The following is a 24,833-nucleotide window of genomic DNA, read 5'->3' as shown; positions in this document are numbered from 1 at the left end:
ATGTGAGGTGATCGATGTGAGAATTAACTTGACCGTGGGAAACATTTCACAGTGTATATGTATTTCAAACCATCATGCTGTACACCTTAAATATATACAATTTTCATTTGTCAATTACACCTCAATAAAGCTGGGGAAAAAAAAAACGAGTATAAGCCATGATTGTGTTTTGGGTCCAAAAGTGATATTAAAATATAGAAAGAGCTTAGAGTATGGGATGGAGGTAAGGGGACTTGAAGCTGTAATGGCACAGAGGATACAATGCTTTTAGTTAGACTGTATGCTCGTTCAGGGTGGCTTGGGTTGGGGGACTGACGGAGATTAAGGAAAACTAAATCAGCACCCTCACCATCACCTCTTGATACCACCACTGTCTGACTAGCACACTTGGAAGTCTACGTTAATAGAGATATATTGTCCAAAGGGAGGGGACAGTCCCTCTCTTGCCCCCTGGGTGCCAGGTGCTAGAGGAGATAGATTAACCAGAGTTTGCCTAGAGAAGGAGGGAGAAAATGATAAAAGGATTGAAACTACATCAAAGTATTAGAGAACAGAGTACATAGACAGAATTGAGGCTGTTAAATTTAGAGAGGAAGCATAGCACCTCCCACGTAGAGGATGTTTCCACAATGTAAGAACTTTGAAGACATGCACTGTCTCCAGAGGAGAAGAAATGGATGGTAAAAGATCCGTGGACATAACCAGAAAAACTCTGTACCCTCCCTTCAACTTCAATCACACCATTTCTCTGTGGTACAGTGGTGATATAGCTTAAGCACTGGAGCCAGACTGCTTGGGTTTGAATCCTGTCAGGGCCACTTATTGGTTACGTAGCCTTGAACAAGCTTCTTATTTACTCTACATGCCTCAGTTTTCTCATCAGAATAATGAAGACTAAAAATAGCTTATCCCTACTAGAGCTGTTGTGAAGATTAAACAAGGTAATACTGGAAAGTGGCTACTAAGTCCAGAATAAGTGCTCAATAATGTTTTTTTATTGCACTTGCCTTCTCACCACCTCTTTGATGACTCCTGGGCAGTGAGGGACAGGATTGCCCACTGAATGACCCTGGAGGTTCCATCTGGGTTGTCAGGCAGCAACCATCTGGGACCAGTGGCTCCCTCTCCTTGAGCAGGAGGAGCTGTACAGGATTGCAGCCTCTCTAAGGGCACTGGGCGCTAGTAGCTGACATTCCAAGAGAGCTCTCCTGAACAGCTGGCTCCTGAGTCTGGATTATTTATAAGGCAAGCTCTCATGCTTGCTCCATGAAAGGGTAGGGATCCCTTCCTGGAACACCACCACGCTGTGCCCTGGCTTCTTGAATGCTTCTTGGTGGAAGGGATGAAAAGGTGGGATCACGTATCTCATCTTGTTGGCTATGACTTTCTTGTGAAGCCTGCTCTGTGCCCACGATGTGTGTCATGGTGTTACCTTCACCTGCCTCCCCACACCCTTCTCTGAACTGTCTCACTCCTCACCTTTATTCTCTGAGAGCATGGCCCCCAGGGCGAGTCCTCTGGTATGCTCACCCCTCCACGATTTAGTCTGCTCCCGGGGTTTCAAATGTCACCCTTGTGCTGAGGACTCTTGTCCAGGCCATGTCCTCAAGTTCCAGGCCTGGCTGAACATTGTCACTTGGACCTGGCATCTTAAACCTTCAAAATGTTCAAAACTGAACTGATTTTTAGATTTTCTTCTTCCTTCATGAAAACAAACAAAAATAAATGAAAAAAACCTTAACCCTCCTAGGCTCATTAATTTGGTAACTTGTGCTGCCATTTATCTTGTCACCCTGGCCCAAAATCTTAAGGTTCCTCCCTAGACACCTCCCCCATGGACAGGCATTAGGCACAGGTATCCGAGTCACACCGCATTGCCCCCTGCCTTCGTCCTCACTCGGTGCCTCTTCCACACCAGGATCGGCATTCTGATCTCCTTCTCCTCCATTCCACCTGAATACTCTGTCCAGTTAATTTCCTCCCCTGCTCAAACACCGTCAATGCCTCCTTATTACCTAAATATGTTAGAACCCTTCGCTCTGGCATCCGAGGCTCTCCACAGAACTGTCCATTTCTAGATTCAGTTGCTGCTGCTCCACTGTCTACACTCTGAGCCCAGTCAATTGAGGAGCTCGTGCTTCCTTCCACTTTTTACACTCCTTACACTCCACGGTGCTGCCTATACTGTCTCCTCCCCTTCAAACACCCTCCCGAACCACCTCCACCCGTCACAATCCCACACATTACCCAGCTCATCTCAGATGCCCCCCTCTCTCTTTTGAAGCCTTCCTGTGAGCCTGTCTCCACTCACACTTTGAGAACAGAGCTGTGTCCTGGTTCGTGCACTTGTTATTTTGCATTGTATTATCATCACACAAACACCTGTCTAATTCTCCTCCCAATTAGCATATATACTCTTGAGGTCAAGAGCCATTGGTTAGAAGCAGTTTGCACAAGGTGGTATTGCATTGGCCCTCCGGACTTGTCTATTGACTGAAATGAGCAGGGGTTGATTTGCCTGGAGAAAAGAAGGCTCAGAAGACAGGGGACTGGCTTCATGGGCCTGTAGGGCTGTCTACCGTGGACATTCAGCACGGCCCCAGGAGGACAGAGCTCAGACCAACATCTCTGCCTCTTGGGGGTATCCTGGCTCCTTGCACAGTGAGAGCTATCTCTGGGGAGTGTGAGCTCTCTAGCACCCATCCAAGGTAATTCAACACTTCCTTGCTTTGGCTCTCTTCTCCCCCTTTAGCACTCTGGCTATTTGAGCTCTAGGCTCATACAGAGAGATGCTGTGCAGCTTTCAGAAAAGAACATGTTGGGCATTTGCTGCCATCTAGTGAAGGAAGCATGGCTCAGCCTCTTGCAGAAGCCAGAGGGAGGGATCCTGTGCTCTCCCCAGGAGCTGGCTCCAGGAATCCAGCACTGGCGAAAGGGGACCATGTTGGGGTGAACAGATGTGTGTGAGAAGAGCAGAAGCTATTGCACAGAACAGATTATATTCAAGCCCGTAAACTGTAATCTGGAATAGACAAGACCATGTCCTTCCAGATCCTCCCTTACCTCCAGCCAGGGGATATCCCTAGTGGAATCAGGTCCAGCCATCTTTTCCAGAAAACTTGGTAGGGATCCGTAAAACACCCAGAGTTCATAATCGGAGGCATCTTTTAGGGAAGACACAGGTAATCCCCAGGGCCTCAAGCAGAACTGGCCATGGCTTTAGAACTGGTGATTTCCACAAGGCTACTGCAGCCCTATATGGGAGCCCTGTGGCCCTGTCTCAAAAGTGCCCTTGTTCTGGCCACTCCCCTGTCTCAGCATGGCACAGAGGCTCAGGCTCCACCTGCTGAGTGACAGCACACTCACCGGGCTATTGTGAGGTACGGATGAGATTATGCGTGGCAAACACTTAGCCAGTGCCTGACACACAGCAAATGCTAAGTAAAAATTAGATATTGATAATAATTAGATAACGATATTACTACTTTTTGCCAATGCTCCAGAGCACAAGGCTGCCTACAAAACTCAGGCCCTGGACACGAATACATTGAGTCATGGTTAGATCTTGTGCACATTGTAAATAAGCACCCTCTCCGTGCACCACAGCATCTGGCATTGGCCTTACCTCCATTGGACAGTGAGGGGCAGAGCAGAGGCTCAGGCCTCAGACTCCAGGCTGCTGACAGACACATCAGCTCCTCCAATCTGTCTGAGATACAGGATTCCAGTACTATTTCTGCAGGGTTCTCCTCCAAGCCTAGATTATCACAGTGTAGTTCTTTGCCCCCAGTCCAGCTAACGTCTTGTTTGGCCTCTGGGCATCTCCAGTTTTTAGGAAGGTCCTGGGCTACTCCTGGGGCCAGGCCCTTCTGATCGACCTGGTTGTTCTCTGGGCTGTGTTTGATGCAGACATTCAGCCAGAACTGAATGTAGGGCTCATCAAATGCCTGAGGTCACCGGCTAACCAGTATGTCTTATGGCTCCCCTGCCCTGGGGTCCAGGTGTTGTTAAGGGGTTGCTCTCTCCATCCAAGTTGCGCATTGCAGATATTTTAACCAGAGGCAAGTGAGACTGTCTTACTGGTTCCAGCCAGTGGTGTGCTGAGCCAGCTTTGGGCAGCTCACGAGAACTGATTGTGGATGTCTCTTCCCAACTCTATGTTCAGAAACATGTTGGTAGCTTGAAATCAGTCATGATGGGAGTATTCACCACAGAAATCAGTAAATGCTACAAATCATGGCTTTTTTTTCCTGAAGAGCAATTGTTATACACTTGTCAGCATACCACTGGCTCCGGCCTTTAATTCCAAGCAAAGTACCACATTTAAACCACTACTCACACAACCACCAAACAAGAGGATTTTTAGTGTACTGTCTGAATGAAATGCAAACTGAAAGTCTCATTTATTTATTTTTTTCCCCGAAAATATATAACAGATTGCAGCTGGTGAAAGATACGGTGGTAACTGACAAGTCATGATCATGCTTTTAGGTTTGAAATAAACCCCAAAAGTTTAATGCTGGTTAAAAAAAAATCTGCAATAAGTGTTTATTGGCAGGTTTTGAATTTTCACTTAGCATGCAGAAGAGTTACGTGTGATAAGCCATATATTTTATTGGGAAAACATCAAACAAAGGTATTGGATACTGTACTTAAGAACATTTGGAAAAACACAATTTAAAATTTTAATGTTTTCTGTTTCTTATTCTTTTCTTTTGATATAATTTGAACTGTGCTTCAATCCTCACATTAGTGTCCCCTACAGCAGAGGTCCCCAACCTTTCTGGCACCAGGGGCCAATTTTGCGGAAGACAGTTTTTCCACAGACTGGGTTGCGGAGGGGTGGCTCGGGCGGAACGCGAGTGACGTGGAGCAGCAGATGAAATCTTGGTGGCTCGCCCTCTGCTCACCTCCTGCTGTGCGGACCAGTTTCTGACAGGCCACGGACGGGTAGCGCGGTCCGCAGCCCGGGGGTTGGGGACCCCTGCTCTACAGCCCACTCTAGTGTCTTTTTCTTTGTTAAAACAGTACCGGTGATTATAGTTGGGCAGCCTTATCTTATATCTCTATAAGAACCATTTGAAGTGAACTCAGAAACACCATTTCTTTTAGCCCGAAAAAGAAAAATGGAATGGCTAGTTCAGTGAGTCCACTGCTTGTTCGCACACTGAGCTGTGGACCCCTTGGAGCTCAGAGGCTGGAGGCAAGGCTCTGAGGCTGTGAGGTAGGGGTGGAGGTGAGGGGCTCAGTCATAGTGGACCTTGCCCTCGGCCACCCCAGAGCTGGACAAGTCTCCATTGCAGAGTGTCTGGAGGGGTGAATGAGGCCTGTCTTCCAAGGTACACTTGGTCTTCATCATGTACTTTCGAAAGGCCTTTTGAATAACAGCAGCACATCTTTCCTCTTCCTTCCTCTTGGTGGTGGTGACTATGGGTTCATATAACTTCTTGAAAGGGTTGGCTTCCATGAACTTCTCCTCCATCACTGCTTTCATGCTATCCAGGCCACTGGACTCACCAAGTACCCTAGCGGTGAAAGCGAACAGAATATCCAGGCAATGAAGGCGATCTCCGCTCACCATGGGCAAGTCCATGACTAAAAATTGGTATTTATTTGGCTTTGCCACACGCAGAGGCTCAGGAAGGGCATCGGCAAAGTCAGAAAGAGCAGAATATCTGATAAACTGTGTTGCTTCTGGGTCAAACTTTTCCCAGACTTCGTAGAATATTTCAAAGTCGTCTTCACTCAAAGGGTCCTCGCTTTCTTCAGTGGCTATATTGAAGTTTTCTAAAATCACAGCAATATACATGTTGACCACGATGAGAAAGGAGATGATGATATAACTGACGAAGTAGGTTATGGCTATGGCAGAGAGGTGACAGTTCTCTAACTTGGGGTTACATGAGTCTTTTGATTGCAACATGGGGCTGAGGAGGGCATCCCAGCCTGCTGACGTGGTTATCTGGAAGAGGCAGAGCATGCTGCCTTTGAAAGTTTTGAAGTTGAATATGTCATCAATTCCAGACTCTTCCTTCACTTTGCAAAAACAGTTCATACCAAAAATGGCATAAATAAACATAACCAGAAAGAGTAGAAGACCAATATTGAATAGAGAGGGAAGAGACATCATCAGCGCGAAAAGGAGAGTTCTGATTCCTCGTGCTGCCCGAACAAGTCTCAGGATTCGGCCAATCCGAGCCAAGCGGACAATTCTGAAGAGTGTTGGAGGGAAAGGAATGTGTGCCTGGGTTTTCAAGGCAGAAACCATTGTACCTTAAGAGAAGGAGAAGGGTCAATCAATTTCCAGCAGGCAGAGTGACATAGCCTCTCTCTCCTGCCTTGAATCTGAGTGGGACCACCTTTTTATCATTACTTCTTAATTTATGTACAAAATTAAGATTTTTTTACCTATATCAGGGAAAATATATATCTGTGCCTTAAGCTGGAGAATAATTTCCAAGGTTCGTACAGTTTTAGATGGGACTTTAGATGGGATAGGACATCTAAAATACTGAAGACCCCCAAGGAAAAGAAATAAAATGCTGTTTATGACAGGTTATTTTGTTAGTTATCGTATGAACTTGAAGTACATTATCTATGTTGGGCATTTAAAGTTATTCATGGGGTAACAAATATAAGTTTTCCATATTTATTGTATATATAGAATGGAAAACAAACTACGGATGGAGTTATTTAGATTAGAATGCAATGAGAAATTTCTGCTACTGAAGGTCAGCTTGAGCCTAAGCTATCGGTGGAAGTTGTACGACCCCAGCCCCAAAACTTCTTAAACAAACAGGTTCTTATTATAGAGGAATTTGAACACAGCCTGCTACAGGTGAGGACAGGGCTAGAGAAAGAGGGTGGTGTTGGGATGTTCATTTTTGGGCTAAAGCTGCCATGGATCTTTCATCTTTGTCAGTATGCTCATTCCAAGTTCTTCTGGAAGATCTAATTCAAAAAGCTGAAGGGACTAAATTGGAGACAGTTTCTCTGATGTTGTAGATACACCAGAAATGGCATCTCAAGCAAAGGTTTCTGCAGACTGCTAAATATTTGGCCTAAAATGTCGCCCTGTTTTCTCATTGCCTGCTCTGTAATCAAGTGATACAAGAATTTAAAACAACTCACATTTTGGCCCAAATATTATAGAATGGCTGGAACATGCTTGCCTTGTATAGACATGGCCTTGTTCTTGCTCTGGGGATCCTCTAAGGTCATTAGGGGTGATGGGTGGCCAACACTACCTGCCATCACCTAATGACTAAAGAGAACTAGTTGGTGATATACTTCACTGACTGCCTAATTGTATCAAGGAAGTTTAATTCATATGCTAATTAGGCAGGCAACTCTGGTGAGATGTGAAATTGACTACAAACCAATTCAGCAGCAACTGGAGGAGGTCCTTCCTTTAAGGCCCACCTCCTCCGTGAATATTTCTTTGAGTAATCAAGCCCACAGTAATCTGTCTTTTCTCTGAGCTCAGTTCTTTTGTGTACCATGTGATTTGGGGTTCAATCAATTACTCTTTTTCTGATCCCTTAAGGTGGTAGGTCTTAATACCTCAATTGGATTGTAAACCCCATAGAGAGAATCACTTTGACTCACACTCATTTTGTATTTCTCTAAAAGCTCAGGAGAGAGCGTGAGAAAATGCAGAGGCTAAGGATTGGATGGCAGATCAACTGGCAAAAGCACAGAATATGCTGCCCACATTGGTGAGTAGGACTTGGCTCAATGTGTGGATCTTCTCATCCATTGGAACAAGTTGCTATACAGTGCTATGCAGTGTAGCTGCAATCGCTTAGCAGTTGTTCATAGGACAGAAGTCAGAGATATTTCATGAACTCTACAGTGCCTGGCACTGCCTGGAAGAAGGTCAGTAAAGAGTGAAATGAATGAGCTGCTCTCTGCATATTGGAGGAAAAGTGCTCACAGGGCTGCCCCAGACTCATCCTATCATCATTTTCTAACTTTACTGCTGCTGTCGATTTCATCAGGAAATGACTAATAATGCTTGGAATTGACTAATAATGATTAACAGTCTATGTAACCGTAACCATGTGGAAAGATCTATTACTAAACCTTATCTACATGAACTTTATGGCTTAGAAACCAGAACAGACTATGAACTGTACCATTCATTTTCTTGGTCTCTGAAACATCTGCATTGCTGCTGTGGTGATAGGAACCAAAATATTTTGATCCAGCATATCTGCTTAATGCATCCTTTCTGAGATAGCACAAAAACTTCCACTTGTGAAATCAGTTTTCATTGTCTTCATTGCTCTTTGAACTATGAGAAGAGCCCCTGGGCAGTTTTACACAATTATAAAAAGTCAAATTATCAGTTTAGTTAAAAGCAGACTTCAAAAACCCAGAGTAAAATCTTATAGCTTAGTCATGAAGAATTTAATTTCAAAGTTGATGTGTGTGTGTGTGTGTGTGTGTATGTTTTATAAAAAGGTATATGGCAATAACCCTCTTTTTTCCCTATTCTTCTTCTATAAATCTTATAGTTAATTTCTGCCTGCGGTTAAGAAAAATACGCTGATTACAGAGTGAGGCTGGTTGGTGAATGGGATCCGAGCATTGAGACAAGTGTAGTTTCCACTGTGGTTTAAGTTAACATGAGATACAGAATAAAGATAAAAGAATAAAGATAAAGCATTACTTGTCCTTATGACACACTCTTGCAAGCCCCATCTAGGCTGGGCCATGGAGGCCCTGTATAAGGAGGAGGTAAGGGAAGGCCTGGCAATGTCACGGGGGCACAGTAATTGTGATCTGACATCAACATGGATTTTGAACTAGGGAAAAACATGGAAACTAAATGCCAAATCCTTAAAACAAGAAATGCTCTTTAGTTGCACAAGAAAGGTAGAACTTTGACTCAACTCCCTGGATAAAGCAGGTAGCCCCACAAAAACTTTTAAGTCATCTTAATTTTGTCTATCTCCGTTGAATAAATTATCCACATAATTATTTAACTCTATTTCAATTGTGTAGATAGTCAAGGGAATGGAAATTACTCTGTATCTCCTAGCAACTCCCCAAAGAGAATGGCATTAGTTCATCTGTCTATTTTTTCAGAAATCACATTAAGCTTAATTTTCTGCTTTGTGGATACTCTGGACATAATTCCAAATTCTTCCAAACTTATAAGATTTATAAGTTTACTTCTGGCTCTTAGATTAAAGTCCCTCTGGCGGCCAATTTTACTTACTGACAATAGAAATGACCACGATCACACAATCAAATAAATTCCAGCCACTGATGAAGTAGTATTGCCTCAAAGCAAAGATTTTGATGAGACACTCAATTGTAAAGACGACCACAAAGGCCAGGTTGAGACGCTCAAGGAAGAGTTCCATGGCTTTGGACTGGCCATATGATTCAGCCATCATGCTAACCATGTTGAGGAAAATGAGGATGATGATGATGATGTCAAAGACCTGGTGTGTAACTAGGTCAAAAACAAGACCCTGGCATTTGTTCTGAGGAAAACAAACAAAAAAAAGGAATCATAGATCATTTTGAGTTGTAGGAATGAAATCACATACATTAAAAGGCACATACAGCAGCATTTGTCCTCTCTTACAATTAAAGCAGTTTCTTGGAAAATGCACAGACCTTTTTTAAAGGGCAAGAAATTCTTCTATAGATATTTTTTCATTTAATTTCATTCAATTTAATTAGATAACTGATTTTAAGTTGTAGGCTTATAGCTTTAATTCCATTTTGAAACCAAATAAGTAAATTAATTAAATTTTTAGTAACAACATAACTTTGATGTGGTGGATGATTTGTTTTTGCTGAAATAAAATAGCTCATGTTGGATTTAATCATTTAAAAAATGAAGTTCGGTCTCTATATTTCACCTGCTTCTGTATTTTGACTTCAATAATACTAATGCAGAGAATACTTGCTCACATAATTATGTTGGACAAAAGAGAGTTAACATCTCCAAGGCTCCATTTGTCAGTTCAGAATAATCAGACCTTATACTTAACCAAAACTCTATATTCAAGCAATTCTTGAATGCCAATTTTCTAATTCTTGTTCACTTAAAGATAAGGCTAGATAAATGGGATTCTGATCCAATGATTACTAAAAATGGAAACAGAAAAACTGATTATTTCACATTATTACTGATGGTGAACTTGCATATTGGTTTGTACATGGATGGCCTGCTCCAAAGTAAGAATGTGCTGATTGCTCTGGTACAGGTTCGAACTCAAGTTTGCACGTCTAATCTACCATGTGCAGTGAAATGACTCAATTATTCCACTATTTTCTTTAATTTAACATCTATAACGCACCACTTTGTTCTTTACTTAAGTGGAAACTGTTCTTAAATACAAACTCAGACACTGATATTGTATGGCATACTTGGCTATACACTGGTTGTTTTACATTATATGTATATATTAGATTATTTCATATTACATATCATCTAATCAAAGTATACATATAGTATTCTATTTGGAAACCTCATAGACCCCCTAAGAATTCATCTTTATAACCCCAGGCATCTGTTAAGGTAATCCAGGCAAGAGATGATGTTGGTCTGTGGTGGTAACAGTGGAGAAAGACATGAGCATTTAGGTTTAAGAACTAATATGGAAGTAGAAGTAGCAGGAGTCAGAGAAAGTTTGAATGGAGTAGGTTATGGGAAAGTTAAGGCTGAGCCTATAATTTCTGCTTGGTGGAGCATTCAATCAACCAGAGAACAGGGGATGAGGAGTTCTGGGGGGAGATGATGAATGTGTCCTGAGCACATGGAGTTTGAGGTGCCAGTGGGGCATCCAAGGGACATGGGCAGGTAGAGGTATGGGTCTGGAGCTCAGGCAGAGAGCTGGAATGCAGATGTGGAGTACAACAGCACCAGTACTGATACGAACTAAAACCAAGAGAATGAATGATATCACTCAGGGAGAGCAAGGGCAATGAGAAGAAAGAGGGTCGGGACAGCAGTGGTAGGATACTACCCGTAAGTTGGTGTCTTTCAAACTTTGCTCCACGAGCCCTAAAGCTTTTATCAAGGAGTCTGGAGAAGAAACTTGAAAGTCAAGTGCATTTCCTATGTGAGAACGCATCCAGGAAGTCAGAAAGGACCTGGAGAAAAGATACTTTTAAGGGTGCTCTCCAGGGAAGCAGAACGAGGGCTGAGAATAAATGTAAGGAATGGTAAGCACTGGCCTTACAGTTCAACTCTAATATTTAGAAAATGGAGATTAAAAGTATAAGCTACCAAGCGTGGTAGGTATTCAAAACACATTCTATGTCATTTTAAGATGTACAGGGACTCCTATACCTCAGGATAATTTTTAACCCCAGTAATGAAGCTACCTTGTGGGGGTGCCTCAGGTAGAATCAGAAATGATTCCAGATTTCTTGCTCTTACTGATAGAAAGAATATCCATCAATTCTCAGGTTAAAACAGCTGTATTTTCCCCTCTATGCAATTGCTATTCCTTTGTTCCAAAGGCCAAAAGATAATATGTAGACTTTAGAGATTAAAAAAAAAATCTGTGGGGCTTCCCTGGTGGCGCAGTGGTTAAGAATCCGCCTGCCAATGCAGGAGACACGGGTTCGAGCCCTGGTCCGGGAAGATCCCAGACGCTACGGGGCAACTAATCCCGTGTGCCACAACTACTGAGCCGGCGCTCTAGAGCCCGCGAGCCACAACTACTGAAGCCCGTGTGCCACAACTACTGAAGCCTGCGCACCTAGAGCCCGTGCTCCACAACAAGAGAAGCCACCGCAATGAGAAGCTTGCACACTACAACGAAGAGTAGCCCCTGCTCATCGCAACCAGAGAAAAGCCCGCGTGCAGCAACGAAGACCCAAAAGCAGCCAAAAATAAATAAATAAATAAATAAATAAATAAAATTAAATTTAAAAAAAAATCTGTGGGGAGGTAAAGTTGTGAGTTAAGGGCTAACACCTGATTTGAAGTCTTAGCTCAAACTCAGGGACACCAGGGGATATGCTTTTGGGTTTATCTCATGCAAAACTGCTCTCCGGAATACAGAGGTTAAGATAAATGTTCGGCATTAACTGGTGAGTTGTACTTGGTTGCCAGAATCACTCATTGTGAAATCTTGATTGGTGAGCCATGCAGGAAGGGCTTTGGGATAGCACCTACTCCCCGATAAGCCATGCAACAAACAAGTTATAAAAGATAGTTAAGGAATGGAGGTGGCAGCTTCCCTTTGTTAAAGCAGTCCGTGCCCACTTCAAGCTCATCTCTTGCATCCTAGCATGTCCAGTGCAGTGGAGAGGCTTAGAAGCTGCATCCATGCCACTGCAACTTCTGTTCGGCTGTGTGCTGCACTGCTGGCTTCATATCCTTCATGAAATAAACTGGTAAGTATGTGTCTCATGAGTCTTTTAGTTAATTCCAAATCTGGGACCAACTGGTACTGAGTCAGTTGTTGCATAGCGTGCACATGTAAATAAAAATTGTCTGTCTTTTTTGTTGGCTCAAGTTCAAATAAGAACTTCAAAGTGAAATTAGTACTAGAAAGTGAGTTTGGTACTTAAAAGCTAGATCTGACTTAGGTAAAATGAAGTTCCACATACTGTCGTCAGATGATAATTTCCCAAATATATTGATAGTTTTATCATTAACCCTTTTGTAAAAATTCTTCATTGTATAAATTCTAAATACTTGGTCCTGACATTTGTAGACATTTTTAGTGCAACACAAATGTTTAATCCTAGTGGGATGGATTTTGTGTGTGCCCGAAAACATGTTCCTTTATTCAACAAATAATTACTGAGAACACACTTTACTCTGTTCTGATTGCTGGGAATAGCAGGAAATTAAACATACCTTTGATAATTTGTGGTCTCACGTTTGAATGAAAATCTCCAAATCCTCTACATGTATCAGATATCAAGCCCCTCTTCCATACTGCTTTCCCAGACTTTTCGGCCCCACTGATCCTCCCTGTCTTGAAAGCCTTCAAACTCACTTGTCAGAGCTACCAACTGTGCCTGTTGTATTACTTTAAAATCTAATGTTCTCAAATTCCAGCTCCTCAATTAGACTGTAAGCACAGAGCAGTCCTGTTAGCATCTCGTAAGGCAGGATTCAGCAAAATATGGCCCACAGGCCAAATATGGCCCATCACTTGTTTTAGTGTAGCCTGTGAGCTCAGAATAGGTTCTACTCAGGATGACTTTTGGGATAAAAACGCAAAAGAATAAAATTTTGACACACGAAAATTATATGAAATTCAAATGTTGGTGTTTATAAATCAAGTTAGACTGGAACACAGCCAAGCACATTTGTTCTATATCGCCGATGGCTGCTTTTGTGCTACAACATCAAAGCTGAGTAGTAGCAGCAGAGACCACATGGCCTGCAAAGCTTAAAATATTTACTGCCTGACCTTTTACAGAAAAAGTGTGCACGCTCCTGATATAGAAAGTTTATCATAAATACTTGTGAAGTGGAAGTGAGTATGCATGACCTCAACTTCACACCAGAAAAAGTTGGTAAAAGATATTATAAATACATTTTCAATTGGCCAAGAGTAAATTAAAACTAACTGCTAAATTCACATCATTGCAATGAGTATATACTAAGCAGCTATTGTGTGCTCACTAAAAGGTAAATTAAAGTTGTTGCCCAAGCCCTTACTATTGAATTTGAATGTCTAATCTTCCGAAGGACTTGAGCCATACATCAGTGTACCTGGGTTCATACTGACTTCTTAGGTAAAGTCTATAAACGTAAAAATTAAAGGAGAATGGCACTGCAGATATCTGAGTTCTTCATAACCACTTAACACATCTATATGTTTAGAATCAATCAAGTGCTCTCACCAGAGGCCTTGGGATGGGCCTTTGAGGTTTTTTGGATCCTAATTTTTTCATTGCATTATAGTATTTCTTCTGTTCTTCTGTCAGAAAGATGTCTTGGCCACCTAAGTATATGGAGAAGATGAGAGCTGATTATCATTAATGGATTTTTGGAAACAAGTTCTGAATTTTCAGAAATAGTTTTAAACTTATATTACATTTCTATCAACAATTCCTAAAATTCCAATGGGAAGCAGAAAGAGACTCTGAGGGAGGGCTGAAAGGAAATAGGGTTTAAATTAAGGAAGAAGGGAAAAATGTTACTTTTATCGGTTACATTTCTCTTTTTATAATATAAACAAAGATTACAAATTCTTTGCAAACATCCACAGAATCTTTACAAAAACTGAATATATTTCAAGTTGTGTAAATCAAACCACAATGAAACAAAAATAGAAATTAGTAACACAAATTTAAACAAAAAATCCTACAAAGTGACAATTAAAATTCTCCTAAATATGTGAATGCATATATCACTACTAATAAAATTTCAAAAAAATCTGTCCAGAGCCATTCTCAGAAAAAAAAAAAAAATTAGAGAGCTTTAAATGTTTTTACTACTGAGGAAGAAAGAACAGAAAAATGAAGTAGGATTTTCATTTCTGGAAATTGGAGTTTGGGGAGTGGTAAAACATCCAGAAATGTGGGATAAAATGGAACAGAATTCCTTTAAAAGACATAGCTGACATAAAAAGAAACAAAATTCAGTTATCTGTAGTGAGGTGGATGGACCTAGAGTCTGTCATACAGAGTGAAGTAAGTCAGAAAGAGAAAAACAAATATTGTATGCTAACACATATATATATGGAATCTAAAAAAAAAAAAAAAAAACCGGTTCTGAAGAACCGAGGGGCAGGACAGAAATAAAGACACAGACAAAGAGAATGGACTTGAGGACACGCGGGGAGGGGGAAGGGTAAGCTGGGACGAAGTGAGAGAGTAGCACTGACATATATACACTACCAAATGTAAAATAGATAGCTAGTGGGAAGCAGCCGCATAGCACTGGGAGATCAGCTCGGCGCTTTGTGACCACCTAGAGGGGTGGGATAGGGAGGGTGCGAGGGAAACGCAAGAGGGAGGAGATATGAGGATATATGTATATGTATAGCTGATTCACTTTGTTATACAGCAGAAACTGACACACCATTGCAAAGCAATTATACTCCAATAAAGATGTTAAAAAAAAAAAGACATAGCTGAACCTGCACAAAAGTAAGGAACATCTCTATCATCTGAAAATCAAGAGAGATCAAAAAGAAAGAGTAGTAAATTAGTCCTGAAGCCGTGGCTGGCCTAACAGCATTTGCTAATCTCTGTAAAAACAAGAATCTTGGGATTTAATAACTACAAGGGGGTCATGGGGAGAAGGCAGTGGGGTTAAGCCAAGGACCCTGTGTGAATCTGGAACTCTCCAAGTGCTGCCATTAAAGGGTGAAGAAGAAAACCAAACCTGTCTGTTGGCAATGGAAGACAACCAGAACACTGTCTCAGTCTGTACTATGGGTAAAAACCCAGTCTTCACTGATAATTTGTGAATCCAAGCCTGCCTTGATGAGGGTGTGGGGTTTGAATTTACACCACCAGTATGGACCAAAAATATACAGCCCTAGGAGAGTCTTTTCAACAAATGGTGCTAGGAAAACTGGATATCAACATGCAAAAGAATGAAGCTGAATCAGTGCCTAACATCATATAAAAAAATTAACTCAAAATGGATCAAAGACATAAATGTAAGATCTAGAACAATAAAACTCTCAGAAGAAAACATAGAACAAAAGCTTCACAACACTGGATTTGACAGTGATCTCTTGGATATGACACAAAAGGCAAAAGGAAAAATAGACAAATTGGACTTCATAATAACTTAAAAATTTTGTGCATCCAAGACACTATCAATGAAGTAAAAAGGCAACCCACACAATGGGGAAAATATTTGCAAATCATGTATCTGATAAGAAATTAATATCCAGAATATATAGAGGACACCGAAAATGTAACAACAGAAGGACAAACAACCTGATTCAAAAACAAGTAAAGGGCTTGAACAGACATTTCTTTAAAGAAGATATATGAATGGCCAATAAGCACATGAAAAAAATGTTCAGTGTCACTAATCATTAGGGAAACGCAAATCAAAACCAAAATGAGATACCACCTCACATCCATTAGAATGGCTACTATCGAAAAAACAGAAACAAGTACTGGTGAGGATGTAGAGAAATTAGAACCTTTGTATACTGTACACATTACCATATGATCCAGCAATTCCACTTCTAGGTATAGACCTAAAAGAATCAAAAGCAGGGTCTCAAAGAGATATTTGCACACCTATGTTCACAAGAGCTTTATTCACAATAGCTAAAATGTGGAAGCAACCCAACTGTCCATCAACAGATGGATGAAAGAGCAAAACATGGTATATACATAGCCTTAAATAGGAAGGAAATTCTGCAATATGCTACAACATGCATGAACCTTAAGGACATTATGCTTAATGAAGTAAGCCAGTCACAAAAAGACAAACACTATACGATTCCACTTACATGAGATACTGAGAACAGTCAAAATCACGGAGACAGAAAGTAGAATGGTAGCCACCAGGGGCTGGGGGCGAGCATGGGGAGTTATTGTTTAATGCATGTAGAGTTTCAGTTTTACAAGATGAAGAGTTACAGAAATGGATGGTGATGATGGTTGCACAACATTATGAATGTAATTAATACCACTGAATGTACACTAAAAATGGATAAGATGATAAATTTTATGTTATGAGTGTTTTGCACAGTAAAAAAAAAAAAAAAATTGAAAAAAAGAAACAGCCCTAGAAGTTAACCAGGTTTTTTCAGGATGACTGGCAGACACAAGTGTCTTCAATAATCTTATGCATCATGATAGTATTAATACTATTATTATGAGACTGTCCTATGTGTGTGTTGTGAGATAAATAAAATGAGTAGTTATGGAAAATTTTAAAGTATCATATTTTGTATCCATGAGAACCAGTTTTCTCAGTGTGGAAAAGAGGAGATATAGATGTACTGGTTAAGTGAAAACCTTGTAGTCCTGAATTTGAATGATGAGTATTCATACTTCCACATATATATTTCCTTGTAGTCCTAAATTTGAAGTAGCTCTGTCCACTGAAAAAGTCTCAAAATAATCACAATAAGCATTCCAGACTGTCTTGGAACACCACCTCCCAGCACTCCTTAGAGAAATGGCTGATTCCAGATCTGGGCCAGGAAGGGTACAAACAAGGCCTAGAACATATTGTCATTCCAGAGAGCAAGGAACTCATCCAATGGGAGGACCTTATTTGAATCTTAATTTGAAAAGAAACAAACTTTAATATCAATCAGTCAATCAATGAAAGAATGGATACATATTTTAAGAAAATAAAAGACTGGAGGAAATTTGAACACTGACTGGGTTTTTGACGAGTTTAAAGAACTCATATTAAACTTTTTAGATTTGATAATGGAATTGTAGTTATGTTTAAAAAGAGATATGTTCTGAAATATCAGTGAATGAAATAATATGATATCTGTGATTTGCTCTATAAAAAATCTGGTGGAAGGATTGGGTAAGGGCATAGATGGCATAAGGATGTTCTTAAATCAATAAATGTTGTGCCGGGTGATGGATATTTTAGGTTCACTCTACTATACTCTTGTGCATGTTTGAAATTTTCTGAAATAAAAAGTAAAACAAAACAGAACAAAAATGTTTTGGACTGATCAAAACAGTGATTTCAAATGTAAGCTTAAATCTAAAATCACAAGGCCTGACATTCAAATTGTAGGTATTGATTGCAATCAAGCTGCATATTACAGAGGTGACACCACATAGTACACTCCTGAATAACAGCAGCCATATAGTTGCCTGGGACTGTGAATGATTCTCCCAGCAGACACTAAGAAAGCTCAACAGTATCAGGATACATTTTGGATGAATTAAAAAAGTTCAACAGAAAAATAAAAGAGAGCCACAAAACAATTAGGAAAACCAAAGGTGAATATTTAGTTACCTGATTTTAGGATTGAGAAATGCCTTCAGTATATAAATGCAAGAAAAGAAGCCAAAAAGGACAAGATTGAGAGTTTGACTTCATAAATATGCTAAATGTCTACAAGTTAAAACTGTCATTACAAAAATGTAAGAAGCAAGTCACAAATTGGAGTTACTATATAAAAACATAAGAAAAAGATGATAATGTCAATTTTAAGAAGAGACAAAGACAGTAAACAGATAACTCAAGGAAGAAATACTTATGGCCATCAACCTGTGAAAAAGTGTATAACTTCATAAATGGTCAAATGAATGAATGTAAAACTATGAGATAACACTTTTACCCATCGTGCTGGAAAAGATAATTAAAAATTACAAAAGTCAGAATGATTAGAACAGAGTAAACAGGCATCTTCATATCTTACAAAAGGATGGGACCCAGCACAGCATTTCTGAAAGGTAATTTGACAATATATCTTTAATGCCTTAAATTCTAGGAACTTATCCTGAGGAAATAATCAGAGATACACAGAGAGAATTTTAAGAATGTTCATGATTATTTTAGAGGAGCAAGAAATTTGGAAATGACCCCTAAATGTCCTTAAAAAGGGGAGTGATTAGAACAAATTATGATCTATCCATAATATGGGATGAAATTCAGCCCTGAAAATTCTTATAACAATGATCTCATGACATGAACTCATAACTAATGGAGAGGATAGTTAAAAATATTATGCAATCTCAACGGTGTAAAAGAAATACTTATTTAGTTAAAAAGTAACAGGAAAAGATGGTACCAAAATGATGAGTCTTAATCTAAAATGGTTATTATTTGGCGGTCATCTTATGGGTGATTTAAATATTCTTTTTCTCTTCCTTTTTTTCCACATTTACTACGATGCTCCTATAGATTGTAGAATCAGAAAAATAAATATCTGTAGTTACAATGCATGGGGAAAAAAACTCCCTAAAAAAGTCTGCCTCTTCCCCAACCATCTTCTTTCCAAGTAAGTTCAGTAAATCTGATGAGATTTGGGTGTTGAGAGGCAAGACACAAGTTTACTGAAAAAGGAGCGTTTACAGATTTTCCTGTACTTACAATGGTGTTACATCCTGATAAACCCATTGTAAGCTGAAAATATTGTAAGTTGAAATGCATTTAATACACTTAACCTACTGAACATCATAGCTTAGCCTTGCCTACCTTAAACATGTTCAGAACACTTACTTTAGCTTATAGTTGGGCAAAATCATGTAACACAAACCCTATTTTATAATAAAGTGTTGAATACCTCATGTAATTTATTGAATACTGTACTGAAAGTGAAAAACAGAATGGTTGTATGGGTACAGAATGTTGTAAGTATATATCGATTGTTTACCCTCAATGAGTGCGTGGCTGACTGGGAGCTGTGGCTGCTGCTACCCAGTGTCACAAGAGAGTATTGTACTGCATATCTCTAGCCCAGGAAAAGATCACAATTCAAAATCTGAAGTAAAGTTTCTATTCAATGCGTATCACTTTTGCATCATCATAAAGCTAAAGACGTGTAAGTTGAACCATCCTAAGTCGGGAATCGTTTGTACTCTTTTTATCCTGGATAACAAGGTACGCTTGAACGGTTACTAAAATATGACATAAATACTAATCCTGGCAATTATTTTTCTATTAGAGTTCAACAATGTCCTTTGTTTAAGAGGGTAGAGTGGAGAATAAAAACAATGATTTAATAAAAGCCAGCTGTTTTAGTTCCTTTTCAGCCATATCCTCAAGACTCTTCTCCAGGAGGCTCCCTCTTTGTTCTCATGCAGATGATAAAGGCTACTTTGCACAACAATTTAGAACAGATTTATGCTCCATTCAAGCTCTTTGGAGAAGAGAGGTAAAAATACCAAATCAGGACAACCCCCATACTTATCTTTTTCTGCTGTTGGTTGAAGTTGTCAATAATAACACCAATAAAGAGATTCAGAGTGAAGAATGAGCCAAAGATGATAAAAACTACGAAGTAAACATACATTAATGAGTTCTCCTCAAACCTTGGCTGTTGTCCTTCCTGTTAGGGATTTTTTAAATGAGAGAAGAAAACAATTACTGGAGAAAAACATGAGCCATCTTAACTGCCTGGTAGCAGCAGCATTAACCACTCAGCCTCCTCCAGTCAGCCGTGGCCCTGCAGGGAGCCCCTCTCTCCTCTTTCAGCTTCCCCCAGCGCAGCTTGAGTGGTACCATACAGTGGGGAGGGGGTGTGGTGGAGGATTAGGCTTTTTATTCTAAGCAATGGAGAATCACTGAAGGGTTGTGAGGGAGGAAAGTGGCATGATCATATGTGCCCTTTGAAAATGTCTCTAGGATGTCCATATGGACACATAATTGGAGGGAGCCAGATTGGAGATATCCACCAGAGAAGGGACATGTTCACTTCAGGAGACTGACTACCAACCCTTGGTGGAAGGCTATATCCTTCAAACAGAGCTCACTACTGTATTTAGTCTGTGCTTGCATCCTGTCACTCTTGATTTCCTAGTGCCTGGCATAGCTTGTGACATGTAAGTTCTCCACACACATTGAATGAGTGGATGAATGATCAAGCTCTAGAATGGACAAGAATGGACTATAATCAAGCTCCCCTAGCTTAAGGCATGACCAAAAGTGTGCAAGATCTTCACATGGTCATTGGTTTTATTCATTTTGGGGATAGGTGGCAGGAGCATCTCTGTTTTCTTTTCCCTGATCACATTCAAAGATAGAGATGAATGTTGATAGCTCTGTTATGTGTTGAATGTACTCATGACACTTGTTTTTCAAAACCCACCATACAGACTAGTGTATTAGAGGTAAATATTTGAAACAATTATTTTTCTCTTTTGCCTTGAAGAGTACCTAACCTTAGTGCCAGTTGGCTGGAAGCATCTACTTGTTTGAATTAAGGATAGGCATTAGTCTAGAAACAATGTAATGGAAAGAAGAATTAATATTCAGTATCTGACATTGAAAACAAGGTTATGCAGCCGGCTAATCATCTTGCAAAGGGAGGTTCAGACAGAAAGAGGAACAGAGAAAGGATCACCTCACTTGTACCCAGGGAATTGTCAGAAAGAGAAACAGAGAAAGAGAGAACATCAGAGCTGTGAGATGTGTGTCCTGATTTTCCCTTCTTTGGGTTTGGAGAGGGGGCTTGGGGCCCAGTAAATCGAGGGGAACATGGAGAGCAAAGAATGTGTGTTCTGGTTCAACTTTGGTATTTTTCAAAGAGAAAACTACAGCTGGGAAGGCCTGGGATACGTTGGGCAGGCAGGATGACTTAAGAGACTGGAGTAGCATAATTGGGCAGACAGCAGTCTCTTGAACCTTCTTTAGTTCTCGTGGCTTGGACGTGGGGTTGACAGCCATATGCCTGCCATTGTGGGCTTCATAGTAAGGGATGGGAGTAGACTGCTGAGCCAGGAGACCATATGAAGGATATGGCAGAGAGTCAGTGTTTGAGGCTAGGAGGAGTTGAAGGAGGAGAAAGGCCCATGGTTTCACCAGTTGCAGCTTCAATATTTGAGAACAGTAGGATGCTCTGTGACTACACAGACAAAGGCCATTATACTAGCACACACCAGTTAGGATATCCCAGGACCACATCAGGACAGGCACACCTCCACACACCCCCACCCACCCATCATTCACTCAAGGAACATATATAAGAAACATACTTCTTCTGTCATACATAAGATCTCCTCCCTATCCCCTAGCTCCACCTCAAGGCAGATGGATGTCTAAGGTAAACTGAGGTGAAGTTCATATATTCATACAGACAAAAAAATAAGCACATTAATATTTTTAAATATTTCCTTTGTTATAAATTGCCTCTACTACTACTATAACACTATTCATATCACCTCTACTGCTACTACCAGCTGTACTGAACATCTACTATGTGCCAGGCATCAACTCTGTATACTCTCAAACAATAACACATATGTGTGTGATGGTAGGAAAAAATAAACAATGCTGATTCCATTCTTGATTCAACCATTTGCTCTCGCTATGACTTTGGGCAACACTCTTCCTTTCTATTCCTCAATTTTCCCAACTGGGACATAGAAATGGACTAGATTGCTGAGTACTCTTCTAACCTTGGGAATCCATGATCACTTTTTATTTAACTATAATTTGACAGTTGGCAATTACTAGAAATCCCCTTATTCTCTGGGGAACCTGGAGCCATTGGAGGGTCTCTTGCTCAGACCTAGTCCAATCTTAAGGTTCTCTCTCCCACAGTCAAGAGAAGGTACCCTTTGAAATTTGGCTTCTGCCTTTCCACTCACTTGAAGAAGAGGTGAGAGAGGAAAATCAAGGCATCCTGTGATTCTGTTGCTTCTGGCTCCACCTCCTACATGAGTGGTCAGTATGGAGAAAGAGGACTTGACTTTGTAGCATGCTAGGATGTAATACTCATAGGAGGATGAATAAGAATCCTTTTAATCCCTGTTTCATAGTGTTTGTCCTAATGAAAACAAGGCAAAGAATCCTGGCCACTGGAATTATGATGCAGGAAGTTCTGGGCTGTCCATGTAGTCATGATATTCCTGATTTGATCCTAGCACTCTAGAACATGGTAGAACACAAGCTCACCCCTCTGGAATCAACAGCTGCATACATAATATCCATCCAGCCCTTAAATGTTGCCTGCAATGAAAGCAGAGAAACATGAACGTAATTATAGACTTGGCATCAACAGACAAGTGCCATACAAAAGCCAGCAAGTCCAGTGGGCACATGTACATAAGACGATGTCCCACCCTTCCAGGACAGAATGTCCACATAAAAGAACAGCAGAAGGAAATTCAAGGATAGATGTCTTGGATTTTTTTTTCTTCATTTTCACAAGACAAAAAGTTTAAAAACAAGAGAAAATTTCTGCCTTAAAAATTGCTAAAGAAGCTATGAACCAATTGCTGCAAAGAGCCTGATTAAGGCTCTTTCCTGATTCCACATCTGTTTGCACTATCTGTCCAAAACCTTGCAACCACGATTCGACCTGGGACTGACTTCCCACAGGGAACTGTTACTAATGGAGTGGCTTAGCATCTGAGGCTCTACGTCTCTCTGGCTGGAGCTCAGGAGAGCAAGGCACCATTTAGGACAGACTGAGAAGTCCAGACCCTTATGGGACATCGCCTGGAGGTTGAGGCTCAGTAGAAAATAAGGTTGGAGATGCTCGGTGGGGAACAATTCCAGAGGGCATTAGCTCCCATGTGAGAAATTGGGATTTGATTCTCTTATCTCAATATAGCCACTGTATTTTTATTAGCTGAGAAATGGTTTATGATTATTTTAAGGTTTCTTTCCCCAGAGTGAAAAATAAACCCACAGTGCTTACCACTTGCAGCAGCGCGAGGTAAGCCATTCCCACATTGTCAAAGTTGACTTTCAGGGTGAACCAGGAGAAATTTCCACTTTCACATTGACTCCGGTTTGCAACAATGTTGTAATTTATAACTGAGTTTCCATCTGTCACATTAACACATCTTCCAAATTTTCCAGAAAACAAACTTACTCCCAGGATACAAAATATGAGCCAGAAAATGAGGCAGACAAGCAAAACATTCAGAATGGCAGGTATGGCACCTATGAGAGCATTAACTACCACCTTAAGGAAGCAAAACAGAAGAAAAATATAATAGACGTGTGAGACTCAACAAGCTCTTGATCTTCCCAGGATGAGTCTAACGTGTGGGGCTGGATTTCTTGGAGCTCCGTCTTTACATTCCAGCCCCGAACCCCCACCCCACGGCAAGCCCTGCTCTCAGCTCCATACATAATGGGTCCTTTCTGTTGCCACAGGATCACTTGAGAAGTGTCCTTTGATGATGGTGTTACAGACTTATGGGACACCTACCCTAGGATTGAAGAGAAGCCAGAGCCCATCTTGGCTGTCACAGAAGCACTTTTAGGTGAAGACTGTATCTTAGACTTTTCTCCATCTCTGAAATTCTAAGCAGTGGGCTGGATGGGAAGGAGTCCAGGAAAAGCTTGGCAATTTAAGGGAAGCCCAGCCCAAGAAGAGCAGTTGGCTTCTCTGCCTTTCCCTGCTGGCTGACTTTCCTCCCATCCATCTGAAGAACATACCTTCATTCCTTCAAACTGGGACAGCGCTCGCAGAGGCCTCAGCGCTCGCAGAATCCGGAAGGACTTCAAGACCTTTAAGTCGATGAGACTGGTCACAGAGACCTGGTGGGAAAAGAAGCCACAGGTAGTACACCTGACTTGGTGCCCAGAGAACCCAGTGGGGATTAAGAGCTGTCTTTCTGAGAGGCAAACTCATTGTGCCCACAGTGGATTATCCAGACACAGAAACCAGCCAGACCCTGCTGGAAGGGGAGGGCAGGTGAGAGGCTATTTTCCTCCTTGCCTGGCAAAGCTACAGCCCATATGGGTGAGAACAATGCATTTACATGATTTGTTTGATGAAAGACAAAGAAAAGCTGAGACATTGTTGTGAATTAAAGGAAACCAAAGAGACACGACAATGATAAGTTATATGAGATCCTGAGTTTGATCCTGGATTGCGGTGGGGGTAAAGGTGATGGTGTGTGGGTAGGGTGAATTAGCCATAAAGAATCTTGTGACAATTGAGAAAATTTGAAAATGGATGTGGGTTTTAGTATTGGATCATGTTAAATTCCTAACCTTGATAACTGTATTGTGACTGTGTGAGATAATATCCTTGTTCTTAGGAAATACACACTGAAATGTTGAGGGCTAATGGAGTGTGATGCCTGCAACTTAATCTCAAGCAGTTTAGGGGGAAAAAAATAGAAAAAATGATAAGGCAGATGGGCTACAATGTTAATAATTGGTGAATCTGGGGGAAGAGTATAAGGGATTCTTTACACTACTTCTTGCAATTTTTCCATATGTTTGAAATGATATCAAAATCAAGTTATGAAGAAAT

At 40.8% G+C, this 24,833-nt stretch overlaps 1 protein-coding gene across 3 annotated transcripts in view; it reads right to left on the bottom strand.

Moving 5' to 3' along the window:
- Positions 1 to 4,426: 4,426 nt before the first annotated feature.
- Positions 4,427 to 24,833, bottom strand: part of SCN11A (sodium voltage-gated channel alpha subunit 11) — a 127,490-nt gene continuing 107,083 nt past the window's right edge. For all 3 annotated transcript variants that reach the window (XM_036870409.1, XM_036870408.1, XM_036870411.1), the window contains 7 exons: positions 24,008 to 24,109; positions 23,259 to 23,528; positions 22,511 to 22,564; positions 19,806 to 19,943; positions 13,840 to 13,944; positions 9,227 to 9,497; positions 4,427 to 6,273 (listed from right to left, as the gene is read on the bottom strand). In XM_036870409.1, coding sequence (XP_036726304.1) covers positions 5,246 to 6,273; positions 9,227 to 9,497; positions 13,840 to 13,944; positions 19,806 to 19,943; positions 22,511 to 22,564; positions 23,259 to 23,528; positions 24,008 to 24,109 — 1,968 coding nt within the window. In that variant the 3' untranslated portion in view covers positions 4,427 to 5,245. The remainder of the gene's footprint in view (positions 6,274 to 9,226; positions 9,498 to 13,839; positions 13,945 to 19,805; positions 19,944 to 22,510; positions 22,565 to 23,258; positions 23,529 to 24,007; positions 24,110 to 24,833) is intronic.

This window comes from Balaenoptera musculus, chromosome 11 (genome assembly GCF_009873245.2).
Source record: "Balaenoptera musculus isolate JJ_BM4_2016_0621 chromosome 11, mBalMus1.pri.v3, whole genome shotgun sequence".
Lineage (NCBI taxonomy): Eukaryota > Metazoa > Chordata > Mammalia > Artiodactyla > Balaenopteridae > Balaenoptera > Balaenoptera musculus.
This window is presented reverse-complemented; position numbering and strand designations above follow the sequence as displayed.